Source organism: Eleutherodactylus coqui, chromosome 4, assembly GCF_035609145.1.
Source record: "Eleutherodactylus coqui strain aEleCoq1 chromosome 4, aEleCoq1.hap1, whole genome shotgun sequence".
NCBI classification, from domain to species: Eukaryota; Metazoa; Chordata; class Amphibia; order Anura; family Eleutherodactylidae; genus Eleutherodactylus; species Eleutherodactylus coqui.
Genome location: NC_089840.1, coordinates 63,825,073 through 63,847,054, shown reverse-complemented (window position 1 = coordinate 63,847,054; position 21,982 = coordinate 63,825,073). Strand labels below are relative to the sequence as shown.

Here is a 21,982-nt window from a genome sequence, read left to right as displayed (position 1 = left end):
CTGCCAAGTGACAAGCTCTCGGGTATTTGCCCTATTGACATGGATGGAGCATGTGACTGTGGTATAACCCTTTTCTTAACTTAAAGACACACACACACAAAATGGGACTGCCTGCTCTCTCCTAGTTACAGCGCCCCTTTGGTTCATGGGAACCTCTGGTATTGCAGCTCAGCTTCTTTCATTTTGATTGATACAACCAGGGCTTTTATTCGGGGAGGTGTGTGTGGAATTGCTAAAATTATTGCATTTATAGATTTCTAATAAACAGCAACTACAGTATTCCGCATTACACCCAGCTACCTTTTATAGGTACTTACTTTATACGTGGGGAAATTGACATTTGTAACCGGCTGATAGAATAGGGCTTTGAACATAATAAAAATGTGCAAGTTTTCCAAAATTAGCGACAACATAACGATGCTGAGCGAACAAAACATTACAGATCTGAATTACATTAAAAGGACTTTTTGTTTTTCTACTGGAGAGAACGTCTCATCTGATGCCCAGAATTCATGGGGTTTAATTGGAAAGAAGAAAATAAATGAGACTAACTGCATGTGCTCTCACATGCTTCCATCATAAGACCCACATGCACAGGCGGGGGGCAGCCGAGGTATGGATAGCCCAAATAGTTTACTGAAAGGAAGCAAAACCATCTGGGGGCAAACGTGGAGTTCTCTGCAGTAAGGTCAGTGCGGCCGCGCACAGCTGGAGCCAGCTTGGCCCGGTATGCCACATCTCTAATACTGCAAAACAGCTGTAAAAAAGTGTATAAAGTATTTTTTTAAGCAAACCCTAAATGTTCCTCAAGGCCTATGGCCAAGAACCTCTAAACACTGGGCACAGGGGGCCACACAGCGGTGCAGGAGTATGTGTGTTAAGTTGTGGCATCGTGAACCTATGGGGATGGGGGTGAGAATAGGAGATGCAGCGCTGGAGAGGCAGGGATCTGCCGGAGAGTATAGGTTTTTATCTTTTTCTTGATTTTCTGCTATCAGGGAGAAAAAAAAAACACTGGGAAAACCCATTAAATTCCTAATACTAAATATAATCATTTCATTGTCTTCCTCTAACTGTCCCACACAGCATGCAGAAGGGGAGAAGATACATTATAGGCGTAATGTAGTCCTCCAACCACAAGGAGCTGGTCGGTCTGATATAGCTCCATCCAAAGTGGTCAGTGACTTCCAGCCTCTAATCCATGACCTCATGCAGCAAACCCATAGACGCCCTTTGTGTGGATTGCAACACGGAGAGGGAAGGTACAGCCAATAAAAAGGGTATTCCACCTGGCTAATGACAGAGATTAAGCCTGTGCAAACACACCTACTTTACAAATCATGCCACCGACATGACAAAACACACAAGGATCATTATTAAGAGAACAGACAGGAGTGAGTAGCCAAGATAAAACCAAAGTCTATGCCGACTGCAACGCTGGTCAGCATCAGAACGCCCTCGGTTTTATGGCCGGAAGATGCAGCAATAGTGCAGCACAATGAGGCGCCTTTCACATTGTGCTTCGCAGTGTCCCTAGAACATATAAGTCAGGAAGTCAGTGGTATCTGTAGGCTGCCACTACACAAATAGAAAAAAAAATGGCCTCCATCAGGTGAATGATGGGGCCTCATGGATGCACTTTACACATGCAATGCATATAAAAAAAAAAAATAAAAAAAAAAATAAAAAGAGGCAGCACTTTCAAAAAGTTAAATGTGACGGTGCATGCAAGCCATGACGGTGCACATTACAGTAACAAACACGTGCCTCAGCACTCAGGCAATTTTATTCCCATATTAAATGCGTATAACAGTTTATACTAACCACATAAAAATGAAGGCTCTTTGTACCTTTTGATCAAAACATGTGGGCCCATCCACCATGTCCAGGTGAACCTTATTGGATGGGTACCTAGCTCTAAAAAGGCATCTCATTGGACATAAAAGAAAACTCCAAATTATTGGGAAAGCTGGATACCTTACTACATACATTTCCATTAAACCACCTGGGGCAGCAGGCTTCAGTGCAAAGCAAAAACAAAAGTGAGAGCAGTCACTCCTCCATCAATGCACTTCCAACATATTAAATGTGAAGACGCAAGTAAGCCATGGCTTACCCAGCTTTCTCATTCATTTGAAGACTTTTTGCCCAAATAGTGGTGTCTTTTAAAGCTAGTAAGTTTTGCCTGAACATGGCGGATGGGCCCACATGTTTTGATCAAGAAAACAGCATTTCTATGCGGTTAGTAAAAACAGTTGAGCAGTTTTACTTAGATATTAAATGTGTATGAGGCATTTGTTTTCGTTCCGGTTCTTGACATATGCGCCAAGGGCTTCCCTGCAAACAGAGGAAAAGTCACCCAAGGAGGCCATTCTTCCCTACTAATACAGCGTCTGATGGAGTTACATCTGTTCAAGTACCTGCGCTAACAGACGTCACCTTTTACTTCTTGTTGACATGCAGTATAAATAGCCGTTCCGACTCATTGTTTTGTTAGTTCTTGGTAACAGCATTCCAATATATGATCTCCTTCCTGTACAAGAACACTTACCAGAGCACAACAATCACGAGTCAAACATGGTTTATCCATCACTCCCTGAACCATTTCTATAACAGATGTCACATGTCAGTATTTGTAAGCCAAAGCCAGGAGTGGGTCCAAAACCCGGAAGATGTGCAAACCTTTCCATTCTAGTTTTTCTTTAATTTTCCACTCTTGGTTTTGGCTTCCGAATACTAATATAAAACCACTGCCGTGTGAATGTTGGGTACAAACAATTCATTTCATTTAGGAATCACCGGCCATCAGGGTTGCCAATCGCCCAAAAAGTTTCCGGGCAGTCCGTGAAAATAAGGGACCCATTGCCAGAGTCGGCAAAAAGTTATTAGCTGCCTTCGTGAATTTCATGAAGCTGGCGGTACCATTATTATCGCTTGATGAAGGTGGTTATTTATGTCCGCCGAAACGCGTTGCATGCATTTGTACTTTTTAACCTTGTTGTATATTTTTATTATTCACTTTTTATAATGGTCAATGAATAAATTCCAGTAGATTCCTTGGGAACCTGGTACTGAATGGTGGATTGTATATATGTGATCCTCCCCAGAGCGCAGCGCCGGGTTTTTTTCTGTCATTTTATTGGTACCATTATTCTAACAGTTGTCATCTTACCGATCCCAATAAATGCGGGTAATGACGTTATCAGTACCTGAACTATATACATGTACCAATTAGCTCTATCATGCAACGTAGGTTTAGAGGCAATTTCTTAATTCAAGAAAACTTCAGGGTGAAATAAAAAATTGGAAAGTTTTTTTCAACAATCCCATTTTTTTTATCCCCTACTCTTCCTTAAATCAAAACAGTTCTTCACATTTAATAAGGGCTGAAAGAAATACAAGTCCTCTGTGTGCGTCCCAGCAGAGGAGTCCATTTCTCCTTTTAAACCTCCCTCACAAAGGAGTTTGTAAAAACGCATTTTTCAACACTGCGTTCACTGCGGTTTCGGCAGCCCTGGCATACAGTTTCCCAGCGTTTTGGCTGCAGTTTCAGCACAGCTGAAAACGCAGCCAAGGAAGCTGAGGAAAAGAAACGGGAATACTCACCTAGCAGGCACTGTCCGAGTCCCTGCCGCTGCTCTCCGACTTTCCTGCAGGCTTCGGTGAAGCTGTGAGCCTCCGACAGACCATCTCTTGCTGGTAACAGGGTTGAAAACCCCGCCTCCAGCAAGAGATTGCTCTGATTGGTTCGAGAGTGCTGGCTCAGCCAATCAGAGCCAATGTTTAAAAAGACTGAAACCGCCCAAAAATGGAACATGCATCGATCGAGCATCTGTCAGCGCCTGTGTGAGCAGTTTCATTGAAAACAGTGGCGGCGGAGCACTGCGATTAACGCAGAACCCCACCCCACCCAGAGTCACTTAAAGGTAACATGAGAAATTAAGGAAGAAATTAAAGAGGTTTTCCAAGAAAATACTATTGATGACCTATGCTGAGGTCCAGTTTCTGACAGGTAGGTCAGCCATTCAGATTCTGCCAGCTGACACACGGCTTATGGATCGCTTAAAGAATTTTAAAACTTTTAGTCACCAGGGTTCTATCCTAAAAAGGGTTAGCTTAGACAAAATGAAATATATACAAAGAGGAGATATTTACCGAAAGGGCAAAGAGCATGCAAATACATACAAGACAGAATAAAACCAAAAAATAAAAAAAAAAGGGGAAGAAAAGAAAATAACAGTGCATGATGTGGTTTTTCAAGAAGTCCTGAGGCGAGGAGCACACAGAAAGATGGGCAGTCCTGCAGAAGCCCCAATCCAGCAGTTTGTATGGATTCTGGCTTGATTTTCAATTCCCTATCATTAAAGCCTGTATAAGGCTTCCTGTCCACAGCCATGATGGAATATCCCTAGCGGTATTCCGCTGCGGGGGAGCACTGACAGGCTCACCGGAGAACCACGGCAAATCACAGCATGCCACGATTTGAATCCTGCGAGCGGAGAATCACTACGATTCTCCGCTCGTGGACGTCAGGCTGCGCTTTCCATAGTTATGTCTAGGTGAAGCGTGCACTGAGTTACCCGTGGCCAGATTATCGCCGAAGATAACACAGTGACATATCGCTCGTGGACAGGAGGCCTAAGGCGGGAATGCAAGGGGGAGCCAACTTAGGCGGGGTGCAGGAGTGCGATCCGGGGGCACCAGCCGCGACAACAGTGACACCGCTACCAGTTGCTAGAGGGGAGGGGGGGGGGGGGTGAGCGGCAGCACAATACTATACTGCTGGTGGAGGGTGAGTGACACAGCAGCAGGGACTCCACTCAATGCGCTCCCGCTGCTGAGGCTGCAGGGGGGCCACTAAACAGCAACGTGCTGTCTCTTATTATTTATGTCAGGGATGGAGGGTTAGGTTGAGGGGGTCAGTGTAACAGTTAGGCTTTAACTTTTCATATAAGCCTAATTGTCACCCTGACCCCTCACCCTAACCCTCCCTGACACAATTGCAAAATCATGACATGCAGCTCTCTGCCTCCACAGCTGTGCTTAGTGGGCTGAAAGGACCCGAAGCCCATGCAGCTACGCAGCCATTCAGCATCAGGGGGGAGTCAACCCCCTGTCAATCTTGACTCCACCAAGACTTCCTGGTGGTGTCAAGATACACTAATACCTATGTGTTGGCGTTTAATAGCAGTATGATGGACCCCTTCAACACAGTAGAATGTTATTTTCCATAACAGCTGATAACGTTAAAAAAACAAAAAACAACTGTCTGCAGATGTCCCTTCAACTGGAGGGAAGAAAGAAAAAAATGACAGGAGATTGTGGGGGGGAAAAATCTAACAGCAGCTTCTCAGCCACCGACAGACATTACGAGGCTGCAGTCTACTCTTAACGTATTAGATACTTTATCAGTGTCAACTTAATACCTGGGGTCACATGACTGAAGGCCATTACTATGAACTGTCTAGTCCATGGACTATACCATTGTACTGCGCAGATAGGAGCCACTGTACTAGTATAACAAAGGGATATGAGCGGAATTTTAAACTTATGCATGTCAGAAAATTGTATGAATATATATTAACTGTAAAAAGCAATAGAACAGTTGACAACCCCTTTAACAAAGTGGTTTTGTCATTACAACAAAACACTCTCCACCTGCTGGACCCGGCCGGCATCCGCCTCAACTTCCAGTTACAGTCCGGCTGAAGTATTACGGTGATGCTACAGCAACTGGCCGCAGTTGACACCTGAGTTGCGCCAGGCCATCTACCCAGAAGTCGCGTCGGGCTGCATGACAGGTGAATATGCCGGGCCCAGCAGGTGGACGGGGTTTAGTTGTAATGACAAAACCCCTTTAAGCACCCAACAGTAGTACCCTTTACACATAGTGGCTGCGTGTCTGAACTGGGGACGCTCAGCAACTTTTTACTAACGCCATATCAGTATTAATTATGTTTGTAGTCTGTATCCATGGAGACACGTAGGTCTGCATAACTGCTACACCCAAAAAAAGTCCAATATTAGAAATACTGTATATATAAAAAAAAGCCACACACCCATGAATGTGTCTAATAAAGACTGGCACAAGCAGCGTCAGATATCGGTGTACCCCTCGCACAAGTCTTCGTACATCCAACTTCCTCGCACTTCTCACCCCACAAACAAATCAACAAGTTGTGCAGAAGCCGAAACTGTAGTCCCAAAAGCTCCGTGTGCAGCCGAGGCCGGTGGATACAAAACCACCATCTGTAATATTAGAGCAGATAGCAGAACGTCTGGAGGTGAAAGAAAACAAGGGATTTTCTGGCGAAGCCGTCTTCCTCCTCCGTGTACAGAAGGGGAAAAAAGCTGAAAATCCAGGACACGCGCCAAGAGTAGTACTGGCTGGCATGAGTCATAAAAGCATTCATTTTACATCTTTAGCAACTGAATTGGCTGCTGTAGTACGTGTAATTAATGAACACATATAGTGACAGCTTTACATGATTATAAAAATATGCAATGAATGAATCAGCATTTCCCATCACGCAGAACGCCACGAGAAAATGTGCTTCTTTAAATAGTGTGCCTACATATAGCGGTGGGAACTTGTAGCCAGACCAGCGATCAGACGCTTCTAAGTCGCTGCACGCCAGAACTGGCACAACTCCGTATATAAGTGACAGACTGATCCTGCAGTACTAGTCCAGACCGCTACAAAACGGGCGGAGCTATAGAGCGGCTTGGACAAAACAACCCATTGGTAGCAGACACCTCGCCGTTCTGATATTGGCCATTAGGAAATTATATAGTGCCAGTGTTTCTGGTGGTGCCACACAGCTCTGCTACATGCATGTCACACACACACACAGCTCTGCTACATGCACGTCACATACAGCTCTGCTACATATATTCTTCATACAACAGAGTCCTGAACACACTGATCACCCCTTGGTCATGTGACCCCAGACTGCTCCCACACAGGTGACTGATGACATGAATAACATCCCAGGTCCTTTAAGCACACGGCTGCTCTAGGTGTGCGTTAGTACTCTATCCCCTACAAACCCCCTGCGGCCTCAGTTGCTATAGAATACTAATGAACACCTAGCCGGATAGCAGCAGTATGCTTACAGGACCTGTGATGTCATCGTCATGTGATCAGGGGCAGAGCATGTAACTCAATCACTTGGGATGGAGGACCTTTGACGACGTCACAGTCATGTCAGGGGTGGAGCATGTAACTCGCTCGCTCTTTTGCCGCCCCTGATCATCCGGGGTGATTTACATGCTCCACTCCTAATCACATGACTAACGTAAAAGGTCCTTCAACAGGAGGTCATCCCAAGCAAGTTATGCATCCCATACAAACAAATATCAAACAAAATTCAGTTCTTGCTTTAAAAAAAAAAAAAAATTGGGGGTGTGTGGAATGTTTCTGTAATGCTACATTGCACTGTGCCGGCAGCTTTAAAACAGATTTCGTGGTGACCGATTCCCTTAAGGCCCAATGTCCTCGGGCAGATTTGAATTGCGGAATCTGCCTGGAGTACCCGCACGAATGATCTGCAGTTCAAGCCACCCATAGGGAAACCAGGGTGTCCACAACTGAATTAAAGCATGCAGATTTGATTTGCGGACCTTTTGGTCCAGATAACAAAATCACAGGCTGCCCCATTTCAGTGCGGTTCCCGCATGGACGGCTTCCATTGAAGTCAATGGAAGCAGTCAGACCCGCAGCCTGTCCGTAAATGACATCACGGGAAAAGCAGGAGATTTTTTTAAAAAAGTATATATAAATAAAAATCTGTACTACGCCTGTCCAACGGATACAGATAACCTGGAAGAGGGACCAACGCAGCCGCTGCCTACATGCGCAGGTAAGCAGGGTTTCCCACTGCGGTCATGGGCTGGATTCCGTATATGCAGAATCTGACCCGCCCCGGGGACATGAGGCCTAAAAGGGTGTTTACAGGGTTAGAAAAATCTGATTGGTTTCTGCCAAACACAGCACCACCACTGTCCACAGGTTTGTGTGGTAAAGCAGTTCAGCCCCATGCTCTTCAATGGAACCAAGCAATACCAGACAACCCATGGACAGGAGGGTGGGGCACCGTTTCTGCAAGAGGTCATCTATATTCTTCTAATCCTGAACTTTGAATGGCAAGATGAATAAACTTAAGAAAATGCAAAGAACAAAAAAAAAAAAAAAATGTTCTTGTAGATTTTGCTGGAATAGTCTTAAGGAACCAAAGCCCGCTTCATCTGCACTGCCAAACGCCACCCGATTAATAGCCCCCTGCATGTCCCACCTCTAAAATCAGCAGGGAGGTCATTTATTATTACAGACAAGAAACTCATCAAGACTTCCCCCAAGTCATACTCAGTGTCTTGTCAGCTCTCCCCGTCAGGCAGACCATTGTCCATGACAGATGGCACGTGTGACAATGGGTCATACTGCTCCGAGCGGCGGAGGCTCTAATACAATGGGGAGTGTTGGGAAATAAGTGCATCGGTGACAGCGCTACATCTGAGGAGGCTTCTAGGTGTCCAAACAGGCCATAACTCAACAGCGACAGTCAGAAGGCTTCAGGCAAGGCGGCCCGAGAACCAGTTTGGCAGAACAGACGCGACTAAATTGATTCAAATTATATGTTAATTGAAGGCTATTCAGTCAGTAAGAACACGGGGATCGCGTGCAGAACACACAGGACCGACAGTCTCTCCTCAGTGGCTTTACACAGGACAACCCTCCTCCGAACCCAAAAAAAAAAAACACACTAAAATGAGTTGAGTATGAAGGATTGAACAAGAATTTCTCTAAGCAAGAGCACACTTTCAGTCGCTGAAGCGCACACCTCCCTGCAAAGCGGTTGGCGAGTGGTTGAAATACATCCCTGCTTGCACCACATGAGAATTAATCGAGCCGTGACTATTTCTAGGTGAGCTGAAACAAAGACTAGCAACTAGTGAACAACTTCTTGCTCGTCACCCAGTTGGTGGCAGTGTTCAGACAGAACTGTAGCCAGCATTCTTCTATCAGGCGACTATTCAGACAATAGTTGTCCCATGTATAGGAACCTTAAAAGAGGCTCACTCTTCGTTGTCTCACCCTGTCCTTGCGCCAAAAGGCTAGGTACGCACTAGCCATAAGTGCGAGCTGCGCTCATGAAACTTAGGCGCGCCTCGCATTAAACACGAGACCGTGTGCTGCCCGATATACAGGGACTCTGCACACTGGAGTGTCCCGTCTCTCACCTGTGAAGTGGACACGATTAGGACATGCCACAAGTTCTTTCCTGCAGACCCCGAGTCCTTGTGCACAGCCTCATAGGCCTATAACGGGGGATACGGAAATGGGCCGGAGGCCAAAATTGATGCCTGCACTTGCTACAAGCAGGTATAAATTTGCACTATAGCTTATGCCAGTTTCTGATACACTTTTATAGCTTGTTTCAAAAGTGGCGAGAAGCACAAAAAGAAAGTTTGAAACTTTTTTTTATTTTATTTTAAAAACTTTAACCCCCCCCCATGTGCCTTATTATAAAATCATGGACGTAAGCTGCATTTACACTCAAAGATGATTGCTCAAAATGCATCAGAAACTGACAGCTTGAGCAATCATTTTGCATGGGTACTAATGGGCTAAAATCAGCCTTTTAGTACTTCATTGCATGTATTTAGAGAACAGCGGGTGGTCTGCTCTCTAATACATCGCTATTGTTCTCCAGTGGCTGTTAAAGAATGTTATCCTCGCTGCCCTCTGAGAACTCCGTGTGCGGTCCGTCTTATCTTATCGTCCTGAGGGACGAGGATTTCATGCGGACCTGAAGTCAGCAATGGACAAAGTGCACACATTTACATACCATTATCGCTCAAAAGATGGCATTTGAGCGAATTTTCAAGTGATAATCGTTGTGTGTAAAAGGGCCATTAGAGGTACAGTGTAACCTCATACCAGACTTGTGCGCTTTAGGTCTAAAGGCCAGTTTACATGGAGCGATGGATCAAAAAAAAACAAAACCTCAAATGACAGTTTGAGTGACAGTCATGAGCAATCATCTTTGCATATTGCTAATTAGCTACTAAAGAGTTAATGCAGGCAGAGCAGGATACCCCTGTGATAGCTCCAAGAACAATGCAGCCGCTTTGAATATACAAACAGCTGCATTGTTCTCAGAGCTTTCAGACTGTCCCACTGAAAACTGCCAGCAGGATACCAGCTGAAAGAATATCAGCGTGCGGCGCTGATAAGGCTCATCCCTCATTTCTAGCTTGCTAGAAATGAGCGATGATCAAGTAGTGCACAATGGCCATGCGTTTACACAACAATATCGCTCAAAAGGCAGCTTTTGAGTGATAATCGTTGTGTCTAATGGGCCTTAAGGGACCTTTTTAAAACTAGCATACAGAGAACAATGGAAACTTTGCATAAAATGTTTGCATGTTCAGTATGTAAATATATTTATGTCAATAACTCCCCAACAGCATGTGAACAGAAGAGCAAAAGGGAAAAAACAAAAGTTTTGTTCGCCGGCTTTTAATTCAAAAACATGAGACTGCTCACAAGGATAAAATTGAGGTCTGTGGGTAGAAGGCACTCTCAGAAAGTCTAAGCTACAACATGCTGCACTTGGGGAAAATGACGAGGGGTCGAGATACGCGACGAGGACTTCATATTCTCCAGGAAACACCTGCCGGATGTGTTTTTCAGCAACCCAAAAATGCAAAAAGGGTACAAAAATCTGATCCATGCACTGCGTGTGAAACAGCACATAGTGACAGTAGCCATAGGTAACCATTTAGGAAAACGCAACACTCCACTTCCACACGAGCGTCCTGTCCCTGCAAATCAATATAATAACTGGGAATTACCAGCCAAAATTGGCTAGCGAGAGGCCTATAGATGTAGGTCGAGAAGGAGATTGTTTCTCCTTAGTTAAGAGTCCCTAGAAGGAGAAACTCTACCCTTCCCTCTCACTAGCCTAGCCAAAAACCTACCATACACTGCCGAGGGGCAGAAACTCAGAAACAGTCTGTCCGTACGTGGTTATCCTTCCCTTCTGGAGAAGACTTTGGCTTATATTTCCAGTCATTGTTAAAAGGCTTGTTAAAAAGTCTGACATTGGCTTGCAGGAATTCTACCTTCCATTAGGTGGTGCTGTAGAGGAAATGTTCCATATTCATTTGCATATTTCCCAGAGGAGCATGGATGGCCTTCTAAGTCTCTTCAGACCCTCTAGCTGCTCTCCCTAAGGAGAAACAATAACCATCCCAATCCAAGTGAAAATAAGTTGAAATTTTTACAGAATATTCCGTTTTTTTGCAGCCGTTTGAGGCGGGATCCACGCAATGGTTTCAGTGTCAGATTCCGCTGTGTGCTCACACTCAAACAGCCAGAATCCTGCGGTTCACAGATGAGAAGCAAGAACCCTGAAACAGCGGTATCTACGTGGTCAATGTGGTCTGGCTCACATCCCTAGTCATATTGCAAGGCCTGTTAAAATACTGACTCACAGTAGCTACCACTCCACTAGGCGGGGCTGTGAAGGATTACCCCATCACTTGTTTGCATGGCTTTTAAAGGTAGAATTGCATAGGCTATTATAGGACACCCTTGCGATGCTCTCAAGAAGGAGAAACATGACACTCCTGGATTCCATGTGGAGAGTAAAAACAGGACGGTACTTACTCATAATAGTGGCAAGGACGAATCGGACAACCTTGTTTAGGATTTCTATTGAAAAGCATTATGCAGAAAAACAAAACAACTTTCAGCAGCTGTCATGCTTGCTCATGTATGACATGAGCAAGCGTAACAGGTCACCAACAATTATCTGAAGTCCATGTCAACCATTATAATTTGTCGTTACCCGGCATCCTAATTACACAGAATGTTATGAGAGGTTATACACAACCGTGCAGTGTTATATACACCATTTACGGTCTGGTGACAAGTCCTATGGGCACCATAATGGCTTCCATTAAGGTTGTCACCCGGCAACTTAAAAAAAAAAGTTACCCGAGTGCACACTAATAATACAATGACTATGGCTTTGGGCCAGAAGTAGTAAGAATCAAGTACAGTGTCTTCATTAACAATTATTGGATGAACTCCTCTTACTAAAAAGTACACTTACTTAAATCACTTTGGGCAAAAGCAGATTATCAGAGTCTTCCATTTAATTAATCAACAAGCTGTTGTATAGATTGTATCTGCAGAGGACTAATGGGCTTTGTACATTAAATAAGTGTCAAATCAAGTGTACGGCTTCACAGCAATAGCCCTCCCGTACCCGGTAGGAGGGAAGAAGCTTCTGTAGCCAACAGCATCTCCACCCACGTTACATACAGTGCAATATAGAATTCACAAAGGTATTGATTAAGCAGCGGATTATAGGAGGTAATTAATAAATAAAACTCGTTTGCAAAGATAGGCAATTTCAGCAGGACTGGCCAACCTTCTAATGGTGTCCCAACTCTCCCGACAGCAGAGGTCAGCGGAAAGAGGAGTCGGGCACATTGGATTTGAACGCTCCCTTCAAGGGAAATACAGTAAGCGGCCACCAGAGGGTGTGTTAGCGGTTTACTCCCCTTTCCCTGTTAAGAACACATGCATGCTCCGCTAAGGTGACGGTATATGCATTTTGGGGTTTGGAAGGAATAACCATCGGCCAACAGTTATCAAAAGGTTTAGTAAGTGTCCCAGAGAACCTATTTAAGTTGCCCATGGAGTATGCCATCTTCAGCCTAGGTCATCAATAGTTGATCGACTGGGGTCGGCGCCTCGGGATCCCTACTGATCAGCTGATCACCAATTCCACTGGAAGCATATAGGGCTGCCAACATTGCCGAAGTTTGGCTTGGTATTACATTGAACTCGATGGGAGCTGTGACTGCAGTACCAAACTGGGCTGCTGCAATAGACAGTGCCATCTGTTCCTGGCACTGACAGCATGACCCGGGATCACTTAATCGGTGGGTATTCTAAGTATACTGTCCCATTGAAAGCAATGGGCGAAGTCTTCTTTTTACTCTATTGCGGATGTGTGTGGAATAGCCGGCCGGTGTGCATCCGCATTTTTTTCCTATTCAAAATTGCGGACGAGCTGCGGATCGGACGGCTCCCATTGACTCTAATGGAAGCCGTCCGCACGGAATCCACGCCAAAATGGAGCTTGCTACGATTTGTTTACCGCACCAAAAAGGTCTTCAAACCAAATCTGCGTGCTTTAATTCATTGCGGACGCCCATGCTTCCCTGTGGGCGGCTTGAATTGCAGATCTTTCGCGCGGGTGTCCTGAGCGGATTCCGCAAATCAAACCCGCCCGTGGACATTGGGCCTAACCCTTTCCAATCCGGTTCTGTCACCCGCACGCTCCGCAGCCATTGATTTTGGGCAGAAAGGAAGATTATGGATTCCTTAGAATTATTCGACAAACACATAAGAACATGACGATCAGCAATTTTTTGAAAATTAATAAACGTGAGCATTTCACATCGGAAAGATTTGGAATAATCCTGTAAAAATAGGACTAATATAAAAAGACTATTAATTTCTAATTCCTGTAAGGATAGATCTCCTTCTCTGGAATACAGTGCCGTACAGAGGCATCTCATAGCTGCATAAAATGTATAAAGCACGTGTCTAACCCTATGCAGGACAGCTCTCCGATGTTGGAGGCTGTCCTACATAGCGTAATATACTTCTATAGACCAGCCTGTGACATCGGAGCTCTGTCCTGCATGGTGTTACAAACACGTCGGCCCTCGCCCAACATCGAAGCTATGTAGGGAAATCTCAATGTCAAACACTGAATTAGAAAGGGTTAACAATTTTGATTGTACATTTAGTCGCCCAACCTGTTGGCCATTAACAGCAAAAACTTCCTCCAGAAAAGACGCTTCTCTAAGATTTTGGCCCAATTTATAGCAAAACAGATGTCTTTTTTTTTGGGGGGGGGGGCGCACATGTACAAAAGCTTAGTGCACACAAACAGCACAAGCCTATTAATCCGACAAATCAAGGATATAACTAGGAGTCTATTCTAGAAGGGCACTAATCAATTTACTACACATACTTGGTTGTCATGGTAACACCAGCACGTCAAAAGGCCGTAATGGGCCGAGTCACATCCCAAGCGCTATTCTAATGGCCGTATCTTCTACAAAGCACCCAAATCAGCAGCTGCCTGCATAATACATTATGATTAGTAAGCCTTTTTTTTTTTTTTTTTTTTTAGAAAGCACCGGAACTGTAGAGTCTTCACATCTTCTTTAGGACGAGCGCAGAGAGAAGTACGTTAACTGCTCATAAATAATGCACGTTTTTTTCCACAACTGAAGCTGCCGCCAGCGTACGGTATTATACAAGCAGCTGCGCGCCCAGATGCAAACCGTGAATGAAGTACAACCAACGTAACCACAAGGTGGCGCTGGACTCTAGGACAGGGTTATATCAGACCGCGTGGCGCTGCGAAAGCTATAACGCGATAAGATCAGGTAAGAGGCGATACTTCGTGCTGTCGGAACGCAAATGGTTACATAAGGATGGAAAAATTAAAGCTCAATGAATGTTCTAAACTCAATGAGTGTTCCCGGCGCCGTTCGCCAATTTAGGTTGGTGTGGGTGCTAATGAACAGACGAATAAAGCAGCGCCACCGGGGGGATAATCACATGGCAAGTCATTCATTGCAAAGCAAAGAAAGGCGGTCAGGTGTATATATAGGTTTTACTGAAAAAAAAAGCTGAAAAAGTGAAAAACAAAACAAAAAATACAAAACACGGTCCGATATAAATTACACCTACCAAAGACCGCCACACACTGGGCTGGAGGAACACTTAAAGGGGCTTTCCTGCACTACTGAAGCCCGGCCCTCAGGATTGGTCATCATAGATGATCCGCCACTCAGGATCGCCATTGATGAGCCGACTCAAATCAAGAGCATTGCTTGGGTAAGCACCGCTAACACTTTATTCCATACCAGGCACAGCGCCGTACGCTGCATAGCAGTTGTGCCTGGCACTGCACCTGGGTTCAGAATCCGCTGTGGAACTGCATCAGAACCAGTGTAAAAATCTGCACCAAACGAGCGAATTTTGACGCATTTTGCGTCACGGTTTTAACGCGGATTTTCTGCCATGTGTGAACGTACCCCAACAGGCATGAGACTTTCAAGGATGCAATTCAGCAGAAAGGATACGAAAAGTCCCCCATTGATCGCCGCCTCACTAGAACCTCTGTATGCCTAACTGGAATGCTTGGCATACACAAGGGATATATGTTCAGCGTATGCTCCAAGCGCATTTTTATCATAACAAGGGCTCTTCCGGGTCCCAACGTTGGCATAAAAAGCCATGCAAGTGTGACCACTAAACTGGGTAAAATTAGTTGCCACTTGTATATTAAAAGGGAACCGGTCACCAACAATAAGCACCAGAAACAAAAAGTTACGTCCTTCTAGTATAGGGGACAGTGCCTGGGGAGCGTCTCTTCAAACCCCCTCCGTCCCCTGGGGAAGTTGGGTGTGCACGCATTACCATTCAACTCGGAGTGCATGCACAGCCTTTTAAAGAGTCACGCTTGCTGGTGCACACCGAGTTTGCCACAAGAGAAGGGGGACCAAAGGCGGATGGGGGAGAGTTCCCAACTTGCAGTCACCTAGCTATAAGCACCATAACTTTATGATGTTTTACTTGGTGACAGATTCCCTTTAAGGCCCATTCACATCTGCACTAAAGGCTCAGGTGGAAGCCTCCGGCGTAGCTCCGGCAGAGCTTGTGCACACGGCAATGCGGTACATGTGGCCTGTCTGGTGCTTCCATGAAGAACGACACCTTGTACATCTCCCTACGCCCAACAGTTCCTGAAATGTGAAGAAAAAACGATTGGTCTCAACCTTCAAAAAAAAATAAAAATTATAAAATTGACCCTGTATTTTTTAACCCTATGGGTCTCAAAAATGCCGATTTTTCTATACATTCTAAGAACAAATGTGCGAATTTTAGTAAAAATTGAGGATGGTTGGGTGTGGTCCCTGGGGCGATTTGTCCTGGAATGACCCAGACAGGAATTTGTTCACATTGCTTTGGAAATTTTGATATATAATCCTTGCATCGTTTTAGATTATAGGGCGGATATGCCAAGACCCTGCATCTCTGCCATGCCAGTGGGCACCCAGCGATCACATGATCACGATCGCTTCCTCTATACGCCGCACAGCTCGGGTTAGTCCATGAAATACTAGTGTGGTTTGTCGGAAGTTCTGCAGCGCCTTTCGGCAGAGATCACAGGATTATTTATGTGAATTAAATATTTTTGGAATTTTTCCAAAAAAACAAACAGGAGAGCGATTCACCTGCGCAGCACGGATTTCCAAGAGCGGCTTTGCTTTGCTCTCCAACAAGTAAACTAGATAAAACACTAATCACTGCATAAACGGCGTGTGCAGACCTGTGCCGACTCCCAACAGCAGCACCGCGTACAACGAGCTCGGCCTCGGGCCACTGTCACACATCAATATTTTTCATCAGCCTTTAGAAGCCAGAGGCCGGTGACACTGAAGTGTACTGCAGCCACATTTATGCATCCATCATACGGACGAGTGTCCCGGCCTGACCGCTGGTCTCCCGATCCGACGTCTGGGCATCGGAGGAGTCTACAACGCTCAAAGTTCGGGTTAGCAGAACTGCAGTCGGGCCGGGACACTCAGTGTTATGGATTGGCCAGAATATGCTTGTGTATCACTGACCAAAACATGGAAATTGCGCAAATCTTTCCATCGTACTTTCTCCGTTTATGTTCCACTCCTGGTTTCAGCTTCAAAACACTGATGAAAATCCCACTGTGCGACATTATCGCTCCAACATCCGGACAGCCCAAGACCTCATACAAGGGGCTGCTGATAAGTCTTTAGTTGTGTGTTCTTTTTTTGTTTCTATGGTAACGAATGTTACATCACATGAAAGTCTTGTGTCTTATATAGGTTTTCAAAATTTTCAACATGGCGGAGTCTAAGGCGATATTCACAGCAAATGAGAGCAGAGGAGCGATAAAATTCTTGTTTCTGCAAGGAAAGTCCGTGAAGGATATTTATGGTGATATGTGGCAGACATTGGGGGATCAATGCCCTTCATATTCTACAGTTAAGAACTGGGTTGCCAAATTTAAAACGGGCCACTTCAGCACCAATGAGGAGGAACGTCCTGGACGACCGAGACAGGTTGTTGTTCCGGAGATCATTGATGCTGTGCACAACCTCATACTGGAGAATCGACCAATTTCAGCTAAAGGAATAGCAGACATCATGGGGATTTCTGGTGAACGTGTTTGTGTCATTATCCATGAACATTCGAACATGAAGAAGCGAAGAAGTGGGTCCCCAAATGTTTGACAACAGATCAGAAAAGCATCGAGTGACAACTTCCCGGTCCATTTGTCAGCGTTTCTGGACTGATAAGAACTTCCTGGATCGATTGGTCACTATGGATGAGACCTGGATTTATTTGTATGACCCTGAAACCAAGGAGCAGTCAAAAGAGTGGAGGCACAGTGGTTCTCCTCGCCCAAAGAAGTTCAGCCACCAAGGTGATGGCGTCTGTGTTCTGGGATAAGGAGGCCGTGCTGCTAGTGGACTACCTTCAAAATGGTTCCACCATCAATGCAAGGTATTACATTGAACTTTTGGACCAGTTGAAGGCAGCTCTGAAGGCCAAAAGGCGCAGCAAGCTGTCCAAAGGAATCTTGTTCCTGCACGACAACACCTCCGCTCACACTGCACAAGTGACCACGCCAAAACTGGTGGAGCTAAGCTTCCAGCTGGTTGACCACCCACCTTATTCACCAGATCTAGCTCCCTCCGACTATCATCTGTTTCCAAACCTGAAGAAACACCTCAAGGGTACCAAATTTCCCACCATTTCTGATGCCATGGCTGCTACAGATGACTGGTTTGAGGCACAACCGAAATCCTTCTTTTTGCAAGGCTTACAGAACTTGGAATACCGATGTAAGAAGTGTGTTGGGATCAGTGGAGAGTATGTGGAATAAATGTATAGTTTCATCTTCATATCTCGTTTCTTTCTGGGTAAAACCAAAGGCTCATCAGCTGCCCCTCGTATACGGCACCATACTAGAGAGACTGATCATAAGACATCTGAAGGAAGCCGTCCCGGGTCTTGGGATTTTTTTTTTTTTTTTAGGGTGGAGTGGGGTGCGGAGAGAACTGGACAACGTCTAAGTTAACATATCTTAAGACACTTGATAACTATCTTCAGGTCCAAGGCAACAACTGCCATCACACAACTGTTGAAAAATGTAGAAAGCCCCAGAGCTGAAATCATACAGCAGTCGCATCATACAATGAAGGCTCAGTTAATGTTTTGATCTACACACAGTTCAGTTTGAATAGCTGAAAATCATGTTCAATGACTCTAATTGGGCAAACTTTGATCTCCGGTTGACCTGGTTTAGGTCTTTCTTGGAGGACAGAATGGCGCGGCGGACAAGAATTAGCATTCATGTGACTCCAAGGACGGAACAGAAGAGTAATTCCACGCAATCAACTAAGGAAATCCGCCACAAAAGCACATATAGATATTATATATAGATGAGCTTAGATTCTGTTCATACAACCAGATGCACAATAACGGACAGCACACATACGCCATCCGCGCGGTACGGTTTTCACGGATCCCTTACCACTGAATGGGATATTGTCGGGGTAAAAACTGATCAGAAGAGCCACAATTTTATTTACATTGGTCCCCATGGAAATCGAATTTCGCGCGTAGATCATGCCCACTGACAGAGCCTATTACGCGTGCGGCTTTGCGCCAAAAACTGCATGGGAAACAGACAGAATTCATGCATAGGATTCCACTGCGATTATACCGAAAATCTGCTGAGGCAGTTTGGTGCGGAAAATCTGCGCCATTTCTGCCATGTGTGAACGTACCCTTTAAAAAAAAAAAAAAAACCTCAGCAACGAAGTGTGAAAAGTAATAAAAATAGTGCGATTTAAAAAAAAAATAAAAATTATTGCACTTTAGATCCCTTACGGCAAAGGTTCCATCGATGGAAGCCGCAAGCGTCGCGTTACCTGCAGCACCTAAGCATTAGGGCACAGACATTGCAACCCCAAGGGACAAGGTTGGCATCTGTTGGGCACCGCTGTACCCAATGCAATGCGGTGACCCCTGGAGGGCAGTGCCACAGGGGATACCAGTGTGTTGCCAACGACCCCCGGGGGGCAGGAGGACCGTGCAGGCCCGGGCACAGCAAGGAAGGAAGCAAGAGGATGGCGAGGAGACAGCGGCGGCAGCAGCAGCCCCCGCGCATGCGCAGTGCGGCGCCGGTGGACACTACAGGCAGGAAGAGCAGCGGCAGACAATGGGAGAAAAGCCCGGAGCCTCGTCCTCCCCGTCACTCACCGACACGCAGGGGCTGGAGGTCGTGCTGGGGGTGGGGGAGCGCTGCACCGTAACCAGAGCCATCTAGTCGCTGGTGGAGGGACACTGCAGAGGCGAGCGGGCTGTCATCATCATCCCATGGAAGAATGCAGGGAGGCGGCGAGCCCGCTGACAACGAGTCGTCCAACGCCCAATATCCTCCTGCCGCGGCTCACACCCGCCGCCCGTCCCCACACTGAGAGGAGAGGCAGCAGCGCCGTGTGTATGTCCCGAGCGCGCAGGCGCACACCGTCAGCCGTCACTTAGCCACGCCCGTTTAACCCCTCCGGCGCTGCATCCCCGACTCTGCCTCTTACGTAATCGTGGGGACGCGGCTGTATATCCGCTCGTGGGTCCTGAGAGTCACGCGTCCGTGTCGTTCCCAAATACGACTTTGTATCCCCCCCCAAAAAGTGACTGCAATTGCTGAACGTCCGGCGACGAAAGAGTGCTTAACCTTTGCTCTGCCGTGGCTAGTCAAATATCCGAGCTGCAAGCTTGTAGTCCTGCCAAGATGAATATGTCACATCATCATACAGGGTGCATAGATCACATCTCATCAGCGCCCCCCGGGGAGAGAGGACAGGAGGGGGAATTAGTTTTATGGATTGCAGATTTATGACTGAAGGGAAACACTGCCGAAAATATATAAATACAAGTCAATGGCGGAGACCCAGTAATACACGAGTATATAGTATATAATATATACACCCAATGGCCGCTTTATTAGAGGATTGGCGCTGCCCTGTGTGGACCTTAGGCGCACGACCCCCGGAGTGCAACAGACTCAACTGACAAGTTTTCTGCTGATCAGTTTTAGTTTATTTTTTCTACTGGGCAAACATATAGATTCATATAATAGCAATAGAGGCAAAAATAAGTAAAATTGGTCAGGCTGCATTTTTAAAAAATAGCTCTGGAAAAAAAAAAAAGAAATATATCTAGTGGTCAAAGTAACAAAAATGGGATGACTGAGCAGTGGAAAAACAATCGCCTGGTCAGATGAATCCAGATTACCGTTGCACAATGCTGATGGGAGGTCCGAATTGGGCAAAAGCAGCATGGATCGATGAACCCTTCCTGTCATCTGTACAGAACATCTCAGCACCTCCAGCTAATTTGTGGCAACTCCAAGAAGCTTCCTGTCCGCAGGGGCCAATTTTCCTGTGGAACAAATTCAACACTTAATAAAAGTTATGTTACAAAGGATTGCTGCTGTTCTAAATACCAAATAAGGTCCAACACACTACTGGAGGAGGGGGGGGGGGGTGTCTAGTAAGGTGGCCATATAGTGTACAGGGTAGTGGAAGTGTCCATGTCAGTGAGTGTGGGACTGGTGGAGACGGGGACAAGTCAGTCAACTGGAAGCTACAGTCAGTGGAGAGAAGGTGGATGATGAATGTGCAGTCGATGCCATTGGATAATCCTTAGTTTTAATTAGGGCACATTTATGTTTAGCATGAATTGGTACAGTCAGGTAATAGAACACCATAAACGGGATGAACAATCAAGCTGTAAATAACAGTGAAGGCTCATGAAGTTTTTGAACATTTTTGTTTTTGTGAGGTCATCAATTGTAACATGTAAATAAACTGGCAATTAGTGACAAAGTGTGTGATATAGTTCTGTGGTTTTGGGAGGGCGATGATGGGGGTTCACGCATTGGTGCGCCCAATATGCAGAAAATAGAACCCATTTATATCAATGTGCTCGTAGACATTTTCTCCAAGTTTTTTGTGCGCCAAGAATCCCCATAGAAGTCTATGGGAGATGCCCAATGCCATGAAAAAAATAGCACATCTGGATATCATTAGGCTTAAGCCATTTAAATCAGGGTGTGTTCGTCTGCTGCATACAAATAAACCTGCTCTGTATGACAAGCATTACGTTAAAATTGGCCAATATGTATGCAAATTAACCCCGTTCATAGTGCAAATATGTTGTGCTGAGGCATAAAGCATTGCTCATGCGCCCATGTGAAGCCACCCTTAGTTTTAGACTCACATTCAATAACCTGGCTTAGTGTAAGGCCATTTTCGCACAAGCATATTTGCGAGCAAATACACGCACAAAAAGTTTGCATACGCAATATGCAGATTAAAAAAAAAACCATTGATTGCAATGGGTTGGTTCACACATACAACTTCTCTTTTTAATTAATCAGAAGCTGATATTTTTAGCAATTCTTTTAATTCAGGATGGATAGAATACATACATGCAGTGACCTTGCAGGCCATGTTCACACTAGACAGATTTGTCATACGATTCTTAACCCTTTCCAATCCAATTTGTATCCTGGTTTTCCTAGGGGGCTTACTCCTTTTCAGCCGTTATAGAACGGCGCTATCTGCTGGCTAAAGCCAGTACTGCATGAGGTGACACGTTGGATAGGCTCTGACAAGAGAGGCTGGCAATATACAGTAAGAGAACCCCAACGGACATCTTCCAACACCAGAGCTGTACAGCCTTAAATCATAGTGTCTTCATCAGAAATCCCTTTCCAATCCACTGTCTGACGTCTGGAGTTTAACCATGGCTGAAGCTCCGATT

General features: G+C 45.5%; 1 protein-coding gene across 2 annotated transcripts in view; it reads right to left on the bottom strand.

Annotated features, from left to right (window-relative positions):
* The window catches only part of SSH2 (slingshot protein phosphatase 2), a 166,107-nt gene extending 146,456 nt beyond the window's left edge, over nucleotides 1–19,651 (bottom strand). For both annotated transcript variants that reach the window (XM_066599593.1, XM_066599596.1), the window contains exon 1: nucleotides 19,415–19,651. In XM_066599593.1, the coding sequence (XP_066455690.1) occupies nucleotides 19,415–19,477 (63 nt within the window). In that variant the 5' untranslated portion in view covers nucleotides 19,478–19,651. The remainder of the gene's footprint in view (nucleotides 1–19,414) is intronic.
* Between the last annotated feature and the right edge of the window lie 2,331 nt (nucleotides 19,652–21,982).